Raw genomic sequence first — 15,855 nt, forward strand, 5'->3', positions numbered from 1 at the left:
CAGGATTTCCTTGGATCTGGAGACCCCAAAGAAACAAAGATGCTAATCACCAAACAGGCTGACTGGGCCAGAAATATCAAGGAGCCCAAAGCCGCTGTGGAGATGTACATCTCAGCAGGAGAGCACGTCAAGGCCATCGAGATCTGTGGTGACCATGGCTGGGTTGACATGTAGGTTTTGGTCCCTGCCCTGAGAAGCATTTGGCAGCATGTCATCACATGTCACCTCTTGACTGTCAAGGGAACAAATAGTGCTTCTCTAATTATCTAAAGCTAATATGATAGTGGCTAGGTTCTTCAGGAGAGACAGAGATTGCACAAGGCAGTAGCTGCCTTCCAGGAGCTTGTGGAGTCACTAGGGGAAGGGATGGTGGGGACCAGGGAAGAGGAAACACCAGGACATCACAGCTGCCATTTGCTGAACGCTCACTACAACCCAGACACTGTGCTAACCTTCCAGGCATTAGGTTTTCCACCCATGCCATCAGGGCTGGTGTCTCCTCACCCACTTTGCAGATGATGAAACAGAAGCTAAAGGGACAAGTTATTCCCAAAGTCCAGATAGCTGGAAAGTTGTAGAGCTGAGCTTTAGCCTCTAATCTGGCCGATGTCGATTCCAACTACATGTGTAATGGTAGGAACAAAAACAAAACAAGTTCCAGGGAAGAATTCTTATGGGAGGAACCATGGATGTCTTCTCTTAGGAGACACTCTTTCCATGAGGGGACCTTGAAGAATTCGAAGAGGTAAATAGAGATGGGGGGAAAGGAAATGCAGGCAGGAAGTACAGCAGGAACACAGCGAGTCGGCTCTGGTTGGAGTAAAAGACGTGTGGGAATGGGAGGGTGAAGGACATGGGCTGTGGGTTGGGGGAAGTGGGCTGGCCACACTGGAAGGGCCCCTGATGCCAAACGGAGGTGCTTAGATTTGCCAATAGCAAGTGACCACCTACGGTCAGGGTTGTACAGTCAGACACCCCCTCAGGCAGGCAGGTAGAATGGAGACCAGATAACTGGCTAGTGCAGTAGAGCAGGAGGGAACTTGGTAGCTGAGGGCATGAAAGAGAAGTAGCAGAGTTAGAACCAAGTGACCCATCCCAGGGTGGTGGGGCAGGGGTGAGTGTCAGGCTAGCTTTGCTCTGTGGCTGCTGGTGGGTTACACCATTCGTCAAGGTGGACAACAGGGAGAGGAGGGGGTTGGGGTGGGGCAGCACTGAGACAGGATGGATTCAGCCTTGGGACTCGGTGCAGCAGACCTTCAGGGGGAAGGCTTTGTCTTTCCAGTCAGTGAGCTTCAGGCTCACACAGGTGCACACACACATGCACGTGCTGCTGTGGCAGGCAGAGGACATGATGGGACAAGCTCCTGAGGATGGCTTAGGCTGGTTCCTAAAGGCTCTTGATTCTTCTGGAAACAACATTGTGGTCTACAGGTAGCAGTGGCCCAGCCAGGATTTGGGGATACGGAGGAGGCTGGTTAATGATTAAATTATTTCCTTGAGTGCTGCCATATATTAATAATTGGTGTGTTGGCCCCTTACAAAGGGACCTTGGTGGATGTCCTACCACCCCATTTTCTTGTCCAATAGTAATTTTTTTAAGACAGAGGCGCAGATTTTGTTTCCCACATTTTTCTTTAAGTGAAGGGGTTCATATAGAAGAGGGCCAGGCAGATTTAGGGTCCCCTGTTCTCTCGTCTGGCTTTTCATGTCACTTTCATTTGTAAGTGCTATGTGTCAGGTTACTCTGAGGGTACTTGAGTAATTCAAGAAACACATTAAGCATGTTCTGTTCGCTTTCCAGATGTGGCTATAAAAGGTGCCTTTCCTCTAGGGACATTGGGTGTGATGGGTGGGAAGGTTTCTAAGGCTTTAAGGCCTGTCTATGCCACCTTTCCCTAAAAATGTGTCCTTTTTCTGCTGAGCAGTGTTATTTTTAGATGCCATTATTATTCTAAGTATAGACTGACAGGCCTCCGTGCCTTGCCTGTCTCTGAGACAGGGATTCGTTACAGCTGCTTCTCCTTCCTTTCTCACCAAGACTAGCCTGGGTAGAACCCTTTCTCCTGGGAGAGTTAGTTTGACTCCAAATTCCAGCCTGACCAGAGAGAACAAGCACATTCTATCCAGGCGTCATGTCCCCATGAGCAATGGAAGGGCCGCTCACCACGGGGAAGCAGTGGTGAGCCAGTGGGTCCCTGCGGCTCCTCCCTTTGGTCAGCACCTTGGCCAGGAGGACAGGGAAGACTTCCTGCAGGCCTTTGTCCAGAGCTCAGAGCAGGCCCCATACTCACCTCTTCCTTTAGAGAGCAGTCAGTGAGGTATTCTTATGCCTTGGCCTCCACGTTTCTGTGAGAATTCCTGCACCTGTGGTGGAAAGAGCGCTGGGCTACTTCCTGGCTGCTGAGTCTTGGGCTGGGTGCTTCACCTTCCCCTTAGACTTTATTCTCATCTGAGAGATGGAAATAATAGTGCCCACCTCTTAGGGTGGTGAAGATTCTGATTTCATGCATGGGAAAGCTCATGGCATCATCTGGGTACTGGTAGGGGATTAGGAGATAATTGTTTCTATGCCCTGCTGGATAGCTCAGTGACTTCCGAGAAAGATACACGAGGTGGCTGACGGAATCCTGTAAAGGCCACCTCTCCCGGTCCCTGGTGATGTTTCTGGAGTGTGTATTCATGCATTTAGTAACTAACCACTGAGCAACTCCCAGGGGCCATGGCATGGTATCAACATTGGGGACTGCAGGATGAATGGACATACGGCCTGCCCTTGACAAGACCCAGAGCCCCCCGTCCTACCTGCCCCTTCCCTCTCCAGGTTGATCGACATCGCCCGCAAGCTGGACAAGGCTGAGCGCGAGCCGCTGCTGCTGTGTGCTACCTACCTCAAGAAGCTGGACAGCCCTGGCTATGCTGCCGAGACCTACCTGAAGATGGGTGACCTCAAGTCCCTGGTGCAGCTGCACGTGGAGACCCAGCGCTGGGATGAGGTGAGGGGAAAGCAGGCCTCGTGGGCTGGGGCCCCACCTGAGCCCTGGGACACAGGTGGGTGGGTACAGGGGCCCTTTGGGGTTCAGATGGAGAGAAGTTGCCCTCATGATGAAAGGAACATTGGGCTGGCAGTCAGGCAACTTAACCTCGAATTCTCTGAGCCACAGAATTGTGGAGCGCCTTTCCACTTGTCCGTTCATTCAGTCATTGAGAAAATCGTTACTGACAGCCAGCTCTGTGCCAGGGTGGTGACAGGCACCGGGGAGGTGAGTGTGAACACGACAGCTCCAGTGCCTGCCATTGGGTTGAGCTGCCTCTGACCAGCACCACAGGCTCAGACACGTGGCTGATGTGAAGATGCACCTGCGTGACATTTAAAACCTGCTGGGTAACATTTTGGCAGAAAGCACCATCTGTGCTTTCCAGATCCAGACTGCGAGAGTCATTTCAGGGGCCAGTTTTTTCCCTGCCTTCTCTGCCCCCACCCCACAACCACTGCTTCTCTCTCTGGTGTTGGGGGCTGTAAAGAATTAGCCAGGCCAGTGAGAAAAGTGGCCAGCCTGAGGCTGGCAGAAGCAGCTAATGCTGCCCCTTCTGTGGCCAACCCCCACCCTCCAGCTCACCGGCTCCCTGTGCCCTTCAGAGAAATCCATCCCCGAGAGGATTAGGAGCTGTGCCAAGATCCTCCCCCGACTCACCCACCCACCCGTCATGGTCCATTTTAGAGTGAAAGCAAAGCCTTCACTGAGAGGAGCCATCTGACTGTTGTCTGCTCTCTGGATGGCTCCATTTGGTGAGGTGTTGAGGTCACTCATGAGAAAAGGTGGGGCTAGGGACAGAGGCAATGGTGGCTTCTCAAGAGAAATTTATTAGATTTCTCAAGCAACATAGATTAGAGCATCTTAGAATGACTCAGACCTCGCTGTGCATCAGGCAGACTTTCTCCCCATGGCTCATGTCCAGTTCTCCTGGCCTGACAGGTGATTCTGGGGCTTAGGTGAGAAGTAGTCAGTGGGTCCATATAGCTCAAAGCCCACAGTCATCTTTGACAACTGATAAGAAGTGGTAATGATGATAATGTCAATTCTGTTTCCTTAGGTATCGCCTGCAATTAAAAGAAATCTGTTTGCAGCACTACAGGAGCCCACGCAAACCCTCAAAATAAAATGTTTCCGATTCTGTGCCGCTTCTGTGGTCCAGAAACAGACTGTGTTGTTACTGAATCCAGTCGCTTGCATATTGCTGTTAATTGCCTTTTGTTTTCGAAGAGCTGATTTGTTTTTGCGTTTCTGTGGGTAGTTTTTGGGGGAGGCACTCTCCCTCTCTGAGTTGTCAGGCTGGCAAAATATGACATCCCTAATGAATTCAGCCAAGTGCGGTGTTTTCATGGGGGCTGCAGGGGCAGTTTTATTAAGACTTCATTTGCTCCTTCCCCCAGGCCTTTGCTTTGGGTGAGAAGCATCCTGAGTTTAAGGATGACATCTACGTGCCGTATGCTCAGTGGCTAGCAGAGAACGATCGCTTTGAGGAAGCCCAGAAAGGTAGGCAACACAGACTGTCACCTTCTAGAAGGAGCAGGAGAAGTCACTGCCAAGACATACATTTCAGGAAGGCTACCAAGCCCTTCCCATCTGTAGATCCCAAGATAGATGACTTCATCCTGGGGATGTGATTGTTTGGTGGTGAAAGACTGTGGAGCATGAAAAGACCATTGGCTTTGGAGTCACACCCTCCTGGGCCACACTCACTTGCTACAGGCCCTTAAGAGGTGCTGCCTCCTCTCCAAGCCTCTGTGGTTACTGAGCAAAGTGCTGTGCACTGCAGTGTATCTTCCCATTTAATCCTCACAACAGCCCTATGGTATAGCTACCATCATTATGATTCCCATTTTGCAGATGAGAAAACTGAAGGGTAAAGAGGTGAAGAAATTTGCCTGAAGTTTCATAGCTAGGAAGTGGCAGGGGGAGGTAATGTGAGCCAGGGTGCCATGAGGACAATAAGGGAGGACTGCCACACAGTGTGAGGCATGGTCTCACCTCTACTGAGAATAGAAACTCAGCTTCTATTTCTGGCTCAGATAAATGGGTGACTTCTGCTCCTCAAGATTTCCATTGGTAAAATGGGCTGCACACAACATACAACGGCATCTGAAGTTGGAGCCAAAGCAAGTATAGAACTTTCGCTGATGTTATTAATCATATTTTTTAAAGTTGACTTCCCTCTCTGTGTCAGGCCCTGGCTGAGCACTTAACCTATGTAACCTTGAATCTTGCCAACAGCTGTGCAAGGATGAAGAGGCTAAATGTGCCATGCCAAGTCACAAATCTAGTCAGCAGGAGAGCCAGAATTGGACCAGTACCTCTCTGACTGGGGAACCTGATTTTTCTGTTTTGCTGCCTATTTAGCCTTCTAATTGAAGTTGGGTGTTTCATGTTCCATAGCATCTGATTTACACTTCTATATGGTAACCGTTGCCACCTCCGGACACATTGCAGAACAAATGTCTCCCTGTTGGAGCTCTCAACCGAAAGCCCTCATTGAAGGATAGCGCATTCTCTGCTGCTTCAGCATTTCCAGAGCATCCAGTTGCTGAAGTATCTGCATGTTTGGGCAAAACACATCAACCTATCCATCTGTCTGTGTCTGCCCTTCCAAGAATCCATCACCATAGTAACTTGGTACTCAGACAAGAGATTGTATATGAGAATGGAACAAAGGCCAGACCTTCTCCTTCTCTGAAGGCAGAGGATTAGGATCATTTGAATGCCCACATATGGCAAGTGTCATGGCTACAAGTGCTTCACTATCAGCCACCAACATCTCAAGGGGCTGGCCACGTAGTAGGTACTCAGAAAATATCTGTTAAACAGTGTAGGAATGATTGAGAGTTTTTTTGCTTGTTTTCACAAATGGTTGTGAGAACTGAGGTAGATCCTTCAAAGTGGTCACTGAAAAGCAGTCATTTGAAGACAAACTGAAGAGTTGGGCTTGGTTCTGGGACCTTGGGTGTGACGCTTTACCTCCATGTTGCAAAGTCCATTTCATTGCTCATAAAAAGGGGGATAATTTTCCTTCTTCATAAGTCTGTGGTGAGGATACAGTGAGGTGATTAGCAACAAAAGCATTTTGCAAACCTCCAAGTGCAGTAAAGTGGCAGGTCCTGTTTGTATCACCTTAGGAGTCACAAAACTTTGCCCTGGAATGAGCAGGGGGCAGAACCTCACTAAAGATGAGCAAGTTTCACTCTTAGACTTTGCCCTGGAATTTGGCCCCTCCAGTTTTTCCTTTCTGCCATGCTTTTCAAAGTCGGTCGCCTTTTCCCAGCCAAAAAGGAATTTGTCTCACTGTACTTTTTCCAGGATGTAGCCTCGGTTATTTAGAGAAGCTCCATCCCAGCAACGAAGCACTGCAGATGCTCCAATGAGTGTCCTACTTCCAAAACAGCCCTGTGCGAGCCCCACAGAGCTCCATCCTGCCTCCTGAGTGACTTCCTAAATTGCATGTGCTTTTTTCCTCCCTCCACCGCTCCTCCAGCATTCCACAAGGCCGGGCGACAGAGAGAAGCGGTCCAGGTGCTGGAGCAACTCACAAACAATGCCGTGGCAGAGAGCAGGTTTAATGATGCTGCCTATTATTACTGGATGCTGTCCATGCAGTGCCTCGATATAGCTCAAGGTGCGTAAACATCAGCCAGACCACTGTTTTCCCAAGCCCCACTTCTGATAAACATCAGAAGAGCTGGGACATTTTAATTAAAGCTCTGGGCTTGTTTATTGGGTGTATTGTCCATAAGCCTGCCTTGCAGTGGCGTAATCTGGTGTGTCATCTTTTTCCAGTTTGCCCATCAGAATGGTATGAGGACCGTCCTGGGGTTACGGTTGGCAGGTCCAGCCCTGCATTGCTAATTCAGAGCATATCTCTCCCCTGCTACCTGGGAGCCCATAGCTGGACCTGGGTGAGCACTGGGTTTTAAATTTTTTTAATTAAATGAGAAGATGAACAAGAGATGACTTTACAATAACGCACTCCAGATTCTTACTCATCCCAGCCAGAAAAACAGTTTCAATATTGCTTTCTTTCACAAGACTTCCCAAGATGTACTGAAGGAGCCCTGGAAGTGGAAGAGAAAGATGTTCTTTTCCACTGGAAAAGGCCACATGCAGGGGTGGGAAAAACACTGGAATGGAGGCTGCAGGTGACTTGTAACAAGTCACAATCCTTCCTGAGCTCTGCATGCCCATCTGTCCTATGGGAGTCCCTTGTCCTGGTCCCTTTGGTTGCTGGGAGCCTCACAGAGTCATGCTTACAGTTTGAAAATTGTCAAGCCCAGGTGTAAGGTCACATTTTTGTGTTCTGGCCAGTGCCTTATGCTTCTGATAGGAGCAGCAGAGGGAAGAGGCATAAGATAAGCATGAATACAGTTGGTGTCTGCCTGCCCTTGTCCCAGCAGGCTCTTCTGACACATCTGGGGTCTTGCTGCAGCTGTCGCTCCCTGAGGGAAATAACCTGGGAGGGTGCAGTGAGAGATCTGGAAAAAATATCTTCAAACTCCCTGGCCTTATGCCCTGCCCACCTAAGACTTCACTGTCCTGGAGTGGCCCTACTCTTAAGCAGAGTACCTTTCTCCTCACTACACTTTGTCCCTCACCCTGGCACAGACACTGTGTGGTGGGAGAACTGATGCCAGCAAAAGTACTGTTGCCTGGCCCCTCCTCCTGGGGCCAGTTGGCAGCCACAGACACTGTTTGATATGTTTCCCCTCCCACCCGCTGCACACAGCAGATCCTGCCCAGAAGGACATGATGCTTGGCAAGTTCCACCACTTCCAGCGTTTGGCAGAGCTGTACCATGGCTACCATGCCATCCATCGCCACACGGTAAGGTGGCTGCGTCACCAGCGCCTGAGGGTACTGTCTGCTGCGCTAGGGGTCCCGGGCATGTCTAAAGAGCAGCAGACTGGATGGAATGTAACCCACTGGTCACAGTGAACTGCTGAGGAATCTTGGTCTCCGCTGGGGAGAAAAAGTTTGATTTTCCTTGTTTGACTATTTGTTTGCCATGTATCACACAGTGGGCTGCTGAATTGTAATCCAGAGCTGGAATGGCCCTTGCTAGTTCCTCAGTGCAGGCTTTGATGACTCGGGGAAACTCTGCATTAACCAGCAAGGCGGGGGCGGGAGTTCCATGAGGCCCTCTCCTGCAGTAGGGCGAAGACCCAGGTTAACCAAAGGCTCGAGTTCCCTCCCTGGCTGGCCCTGTCAGTGACTTGTGTGTTCTTCAGCAGTTCACTTTCCCTCTCTGTCCCTCAGTTTCCTTCTCTGTGAAACCAGAGTGTTGGCTTGGTCTCCAGAAACCCAAATAGTTCTTTTTAGTCACTCTCTGATTCCTTTGAGAAAGCCATTTTAAATCTGTCTGGTTGCAGTGAGGAACAGGTGATGGGTTGTCAACAGCCTCTTCATCCACTGTATCTCCTCAATCACCCAACAGATGTTGAGCACTTAGTACCTAGTAGGCAATGTACTGAGGGCTTCATTGTATCAAGTCATTTCCTCCTTTCAACCACACTTTGAGGGAAGGACTGTCACCCCCATTTTACAGATGATAATGAAGCCCTAGACAGAGGGGTCTCACAGGTTATTAGGTTGGTGCAAAAGTAATTGCAGTTTCAGACTGAATTTTAAATAATTATAACTAGGCTCAAACACATCTTTATTAATCAAAATAGGAACCATAATGATCAACACATTTTTGCCAATGAGAAATAAGTTTATTTCTGTAGTGTAAAAATCCATACTTTGGGATTCAATGAACTCTTGGAAAGCATTTTCTGCATCCTGCTGGTTGTGGAAGCGTTTTCCCTGCAAAAAGTTGCTGAGATGCTTGAAGAAGTGGTAGTTGGTTGGCAAGAGATCAAGTGAATATGGCGGGTGAGGCAAAATTTTGTATCCCAATTCATTCAACTTTTGAAGCATTGATTGTGTGACGTGCAGTCAGGTGGGTGAAGAAGAATTGGGCCCTTTCTGTTAACTAGTGCTGGCTGCAGGTGTTGCAGTTTTCAGTGCATCTCCTCCATTTGCTGAGCATACTTCTCAAATGTAATCGTTTCTCCAGGATCAGAAAGCTGTAGTGGATCAGACCTGCAGCACCGCCAGTGACCATGGCCTTTCTTGGTGCAAGTCTGGCTTTGGGAACTGCTTTGGAGCTTTTTCTCAGTCCAGCCTTGGAGCTGGTCATCACTGGTTGTCGTATAAAGTCCACTTTTGGTCACACATCACATCTGATTGAGAAATGTTTTGTTGTTGTTGCATAGAATAAGAGAAGACAATACTTCAAAACGACTATATTTTCATTTTCGATCTGCTCATGAGACACCCACTTATCGAGCTTTTTCACCTTTCCAATTTGCTTCAAATGCCAAACAACCATAGAATGGTTGACATTGAGTTCTTCGGCAACTTCTCCTGTAGTTGTGAGAGGATCAGCTTCGATGATTGCTCTCGGTTGTTGTCAACTTCCAATGGCCGGCCACTACGCTACACATCTTCGAGCCTCTCATCTCCTTTGCAAAACTTCTTGAACCACCACTGCACTATACGTTCATTAGCAGTCCCTGGGCCAAATGCGTTGTCGATGTTACGAGTTGTGTCTGTTGCTTTATGACCCATTTCGAACTCAATTTAGAAAATTGCTTGAATTTGTTTTTTGTCTAGCATCACTTCCATAGTCTAAAATAAACAGCAAGTAATAACTCATTAGCGAAAAAACATAAAGTGAGAAATGCCCATTGAAATGATGTATAACATAAACACATTTAGGAATGTATTCTACTATCAAACAGCAAATTCCAGAGCCAATATATGAGTCTCAATAGGCTGGCACTGGAGCCTGTGTTCCTAGCCTTTCCCTCCCTCTCTCCCTTTAGAGAAAGCAGGCTAGTATGTTGGTCTAGTGGGTAAACTTGAGAGTCCTCACACACAAATGACACCATGTTATTTACCTTCTCTGGCCTTCACTTCCTTCTCTATAAAATAGTGATAACAGCAGTATCTACTTCATGGGATTATTGTGAGGATTAGATGAGTTAATATTGGAAGAGTACCCAGCATGGAGTGACCCTAGGTGGCAGCTATCCTTACTGCTGCTGCAGGCAAGGCTTCACACCAGCTTTCCCTGGCCTGCACCCTGCGGCTGGGCATCTGGCAATTCTCTTTTTTCAGAGATGAGGTCTCTGTCGCCCAAGGTGGGATGCAGTGGCATGATCATAGCTCATGGCAGCCTCAAACTGCTGGACTAAAGTGATCCTCCTGCCTGAGCCTCCCAGAGCACTGGGATTATTACAGGCATGAGCCACCACGCCCAGCCTTTCCACAGTTCTTTGACCTCTCAAATGCCCTGCCTTCCACCTTGGGCACTTCTTTCCCTCTAATCTGTGCTGACCTCTCAGCACATTTTTTGCTTCTTGGGAAAGTCTGGCAAGAAGGACTCCTGACAGGCTCTGTGCAGGCCAACCGTCAGTCTAGTGTCACATCCCTTCCCACAGCAGGGTCAGTGGTCTCAAGGGACCTCATCTTCCCTTATAGTCTTTGCCTTTCCTGAAACAAGACCCCCTAGGGTCCCTCATCTCTATCAGGTGCTCACCTGGAGAGAAACTACCACAAAAGGAGCCCAGACTCAACTTGGGCTGGAAGTCAGGGCCCAGCTCAGCCTCAGTTTGCCCAAGCCACTCCGGAACCTGGCTCTCAGCTCCTTCCCTTAGACTTTTCTCCTGCTGCTCCCTGTCCTCTTCCTCACCTGGGGCATGGGGCTGAGGGCTCCTGTCTCTAACAACTGAGCTCTGCTAATACACACAGTACCTACATGGGACTAGGAGCTAAGGGGCTTCAGACCAGCTGGGGCCCTGGCTCTTATTCCAGCTGAATCTTCTTAATTGGGCCATTCCTTCGTTCAACAAATGCCTACTGTGTGATAGACCCTGTGATAAGACCTGGTGACGCAGTGGTGAACAAAACATTGTCCCTGCAGTCAGTCCCAGTCTAGCAAACAGGACAGTCCCTCAGGGGTAAAGTTTAGAGGCCTGTGAAGAGACTTCCTGGAGGAGGTGGCCCCTCAGCCAGAAGGCGGGAGAAAAGTAAAAATGGGGCAAGTGAAGCAGAGGAGGAGGAGGAAAGGTGTTTGTGGCAAAAGTCACAGCCTGTGCAAAGGCCTGGAGGTGAGTGGTAGTTTGTGGTTCAACATCCAAGGCCCAGGAGAGCAGCATTGATTCAGGGCAAGACTGGAAAGGGAAGTTCAGGTCCTTCCTGGATACATGGCTTCTTTCCCAGAGGAAAGGACTCCCCTCCTACCTATTGTTTCTGGGATGTTACTTAGCTTCCCTACCTAGTGCAGTAGAACCAGAGACAGACTTCATCTTGTTCTTACCCTGGAAAGGATGTGGTCTCAGGTTTTCTTGAGTTCTTGGAGCTAACAAAAGCTATAGAAATTTAAGTGTGAATTAAATAGAAAATGCTAAGCTCTGAACTGAAGAAGTGTAGAGCAAAGTGAGTCCTCAGGAGTTTAGACCAATTAGGGGTTAAGCTTTGGTGGCTCAGTGATGAGTAGGGCGTCACAAGACCCTTCTTCAGTGCTCACAAGAAAAAGGAGTGGCTAGCCTGTAATCCTCACCATTTAAAGCTTTATTAGAAGTGGGTAATCTCAGTTTATGTACAGTGTGCCAGATGCCTTCAAAATAAGGTATTCTTGACCTTTTATAGACCCTCACATAGAAAATTCCCTATTTGTCTTCTGAGCTTCTGGCAGCCTCTAGGTACGAAGACCAATCATTCCACTAATGTGCGCTAACTGCCTCCCGTTAGTGCCTATGCCAGGAGCCAGGGAAGTGGGTCAGCAGTTGAGGAACTCCGCATATGTGCTCACTTGGTGGCACATCAGTCAAGCTGCTGTTGGAAAGCACAGAAGAGGCATGTGGGTTCATGCTGGAGAGGGCTAAATGCCCTGTTGAAAGACAGGCTTATATGAATCAGTGGTTATGTCCTAAGTTGCATAGAAGGTCTTCTCTTTTAGAGCTAATTGGAGACAACTTGAGTAGTTCAGAGAAATGGAGTCATTACCAACTCCAGAGGCAGTACAGCTTGGAAGAAAGACATTCTTGGGCTTTGGAATCAGACCTGGGTTTGAATAGGAGCTCAGCTCTGTTCTAGTTGGTGACTTGGACAAATTATCTATCTAGGTGTTGGTTTCCTCATTAGTACTGTGAGGATAAAAATGCATACCACAAGGTTATTATGTTAAAGACCAGATGAGACAGTGACTGTATGGTGCCCAGCACACAGTGGGTGCTTAATAATCAGAGCCGCTCTTGTTGATGTCACTCAGAATTATTGGTGTCTGCCTTTTGGCCTGGCCCAGCAGCAGCTCAGTTGAGGAACTCAATCCCTGTTTACTTTTCTCTCACTGCAGGAGGATCCATTCAGTGTCCATCGTCCTGAAACTCTTTTCAACATCTCCAGGTTCCTGCTGCACAGCCTGCCCAAGGATACCCCCTTGGGCATCTCTAAAGTGTATCCTTTCTCTTACCCCTCCCCCGTCCCGGTTCTTGTCTAATGGCCCCAAGAAATTCCTTCCAGAGCACTTTCCTGGCAGAACCTTCCTCTCTCAGCAGCCCTCAGGGAAGAGAGAGAACTCACCCTCTCGCTGCTGTTTGGCTGTAGAGGCTCAGCAGGGAGGCCCAGGGGCCCAGGCCAAGAGAAGATAAGTTTTCAGGGCTCTCTGAGCTGAACCCAGCAATAGGTCTCTGGCCAACACACTGTCCCAATTCCTCCTAGAACCCACAGATGAAGATGTGACTGAAATGGAAGAAGCACCAGGCCTTCAGGCTTGGAACTTTGGGCACTTCCCCAGACTGGAGAGGAGGGAGTGTTTGTTTAGCCAAGGTATACATAGCACCTACTATGTCCCCAAGCCCTGGGCCAGGCACCAGGTGACAAAGCTGCCATCAAAGAGGGAAGTCACAAGTTAGGGCCTGCTTTGGTGGATGTTTGCTGTGTCTGAGGGTGGAATGAGGCTGAGGTCAGGGCCACGGTCAGGGAAGTTTACCTGGAGGAGGTGATGTCCATCATGCAAGTTGAGGCAGCCAGGGAAGATGGCAAAGTGGATGTTCCAGGGGAGGACCCAGCATGTGGAGAGGCAAGCAAGGCATGTGGGAGGGTGTGAGGGGGCCCTGGGTGGGAGGGGCCGGAGAGGCAGCAGGACCCAAGGCCTGAGGGCGTACCTTTGGGTTTTCCTCTCCTTCTGTAGACACTGAGGGCCACAGTGGTGCCATAAGCAGAGCAGGTGCCTGAAGGTCCTGTGCAGCCACGTACTGGATCATTGGATCCAGATTTTTAAAGTCTTGGATGTCATGAGACATAATTGTCCCTGTTCTTTTCTAAATCTCACTGTACTCTCAGCTCCTTCCCAGCCCTAGCACCACCTTCCCTCTGTAAGGAAAACGCACTCCACTGGAAAAGACGCAGAGCTCTTTGTTGTAAGAATTGGCCTTGCTAGAGGATTCCAGGCCCATTATTTATATTTCAGGGGAAACGACCCCAAATCAAGGGGTGCCTTCCTAGAGTCAGACCTCTGCTGCATGCATCTCCGTCTTTCCCCAAAGGAGCGGTCAGGGCTATGCCTGTGCAGGCTGAGCACCTGTACTTATCCTCTGCAGCAAGTTCTGTTTGAGTCAACAGCTTGATGGGACTCCTGCCCCCAGCCTTACCCTGTGCCATTCCCTGGGGACCTGGAAATGGCTCCTGACAGTCCCTGACTTTGAGGAGTCATGCCGGAGACACAGAAGGAAACTCTCCACAAAACTGCTGAAGTGGACGGGGCTGCGCTGCAGAGGGCAGGAGCAGGAATACTGGGAGGAAGGTGGGAGGAAGGGCAGGAGGGCCTGGGAGCAGCCAACATCGGAGGTGACCTGAGAGGAGAGCACAAAGGCTCATCAGCCTCTGGCTGAGGAGCTCCAAGGGGGCCCCAGAGTACAGGCGAGGCTGCCGCTCAGAAACTGCCCACCAGGCCCTTGGGGAAGGGCATGCAGGCAGAGTGGGGTACACCCAGGGGCCTCAGAGCAGGGCTGAGGGTGGCTCCCCAGGGAGTCTTGACCAGGCCTCACCTGGCAGGGCGAGAGCAGAGCACCCTTCGTGCCAGGCGTCCTAGGAGGGCCTGGCTGGCAGGTTTGGTGAGGCAGAAACAGCCATTTTGGCCTAGTCAGGGTGGTGCAAGATGAGCCATCAGCAGGCCCAGAGATGCTAAGCAAGGTTAAAGTATTAATGGAAACTATGCTGTTATATCTGAAAAAATTCCTGGGCCTTGCCATCCGAGAAGTACACTCACCTCTCACAAGCGCACAGAGCCTTCCCACAATCCTTCCTCTGCCCTCCCGGCACCAGCACAAGCTGTGTTCCAGCCCGGGGCTCACTTCAAGGATAGGCAGTGCCAGCTCCTAGGCCTGGTGTTGCCCCTGCTGTCCTTAACCCTGTTCACGGCAGGAAAATACTCTTCACCTTGGCCAAGCAGAGCAAGGCCCTCGGTGCCTACAGGCTGGCCCGGCATGCCTATGACAAGCTGCGTGGCCTGTACATCCCTGCCAGATTCCAAAAGTCCATTGAGCTGGGTACCCTGACCATCCGCGCCAAGCCCTTCCATGACAGTGAGGTGAGGACGCAGCACCCTTGGGCAGACAGCTTCTCCTCTCCCCTGAGGCCATCTCATGCCTTCTTGCCTGGCCTGGGTTCCGTTTGAAGAGAGACAGCTGTAGCTCCCTCTAGGCTCTGTGCCCCCTGCTCAGGCCTGGCCATGCCAGCTCCCCTGTGCTTCCCTGTCCACCCTCTGTTCTCCCTGCAGTCCCCCCGGTGCCAGCTCACAGTCCCCAACCCCAACCCCAGCCCCAGCCGTCAGCCTGGTCTCCCTTGCTCCTTGCCCTCCCTTAGGCAAGCCCCACACCTCTGTGCCCAGGTGGCTCTGCCTTTACCCCAGGCCTGGCTCCAGAGCTGACCCTCACTCTAGAAACCTCTGCCCTTTCTGGAACCAGGCTGTGTTTCTCCAGCAAATCTACCCCACACTTCCAGCGCACATTCCTTCAACCCAGCCAATTTCCTTCTTTCACACCTCCTCCCTCAAGCTCAGAGCAAGGACTTGCATCAAACAGACCTGGGTTCACATCCTGGCTCCACCCTCTCCTAGCTCTGTCTCCATCTTTCTGCGCCTCGGGTTCCCCCTTTCCCACAGGTAGTTGTGAAGCTAAATGAGCTAGCAGAGGCCACGTGCTCCGCATGGTGCCTAGAGCATGGTAAATGGCTGGCTAATGGTGGCAGCAGCCACTGTCATTCCTGCCAGGGGAACAGTGCTGTTGAGCGCTGCCTGTGCAGGTGTCTTGGGCACAGGGCCCCAAGTGACAGGGCTTGGGTGTTTCGGCAGGCCTTTTATCCTGCTTCCCCATGGCATGGAGCCCCTGGGCCCGGCGCCCCTTCCCTGCCTGCCCACCCAGGTGGCCTTTCTTCTTGCCGCCAGGCCCCAGGGGCCCGAAGCCAGAGTCCAGGGGGAGGAGGACACGTGCCTGGCCCCTCGGGAGTCCGTGGCTGTTTTGTAGGAGTTGGTGCCCTTGTGCTACCGCTGCTCCACCAACAACCCACTGCTCAACAACCTGGGCAACGTCTGCATCAACTGCCGCCAGCCCTTCATCTTCTCCGCCTCTTCCTACGGTGAGTCCCTGCATCCTGAGCATGTGGGCGGGACAGCCTGTGGACCACTACGCTCACTCCACTGCTCTCTGGCCTCAGGACGTTGGGCAACGGCCAAAGGCCTCTGAATGTCCCTGTTTATGAA

General features: G+C 50.6%; 1 protein-coding gene across 9 annotated transcripts in view; it reads left to right on the top strand.

Moving 5' to 3' along the window:
• The window catches only part of LOC105535197 (intraflagellar transport protein 122 homolog), an 81,923-nt gene that overhangs the window by 57,269 nt on the left and 8,799 nt on the right, over positions 1-15,855 (top strand). For 5 of the 9 annotated variants that reach the window (XM_011974195.1, XM_011974190.1, XM_011974197.1 and 2 more), the window contains 8 exons: positions 4-170; positions 2,822-2,993; positions 4,433-4,535; positions 6,529-6,669; positions 7,777-7,871; positions 12,451-12,551; positions 14,520-14,685; positions 15,620-15,731. In XM_011974195.1, coding sequence (XP_011829585.1) covers positions 4-170; positions 2,822-2,993; positions 4,433-4,535; positions 6,529-6,669; positions 7,777-7,871; positions 12,451-12,551; positions 14,520-14,685; positions 15,620-15,731 — 1,057 coding nt within the window. Of the gene's footprint in view, positions 1-3; positions 171-2,821; positions 2,994-4,432; positions 4,536-6,528; positions 6,670-7,773; positions 7,872-12,450; positions 12,552-14,519; positions 14,686-15,619; positions 15,732-15,855 lie in introns of all 9 variants that reach the window. The other 4 variants (XM_011974191.1, XM_011974193.1, XM_011974199.1 and 1 more) reach the window with 1 other exon arrangement.

The sequence above is a fragment of the Mandrillus leucophaeus genome, unplaced genomic scaffold (genome assembly GCF_000951045.1).
Source record: "Mandrillus leucophaeus isolate KB7577 unplaced genomic scaffold, Mleu.le_1.0 Scaffold1428, whole genome shotgun sequence".
Taxonomy (NCBI): domain Eukaryota; kingdom Metazoa; phylum Chordata; class Mammalia; order Primates; family Cercopithecidae; genus Mandrillus; species Mandrillus leucophaeus.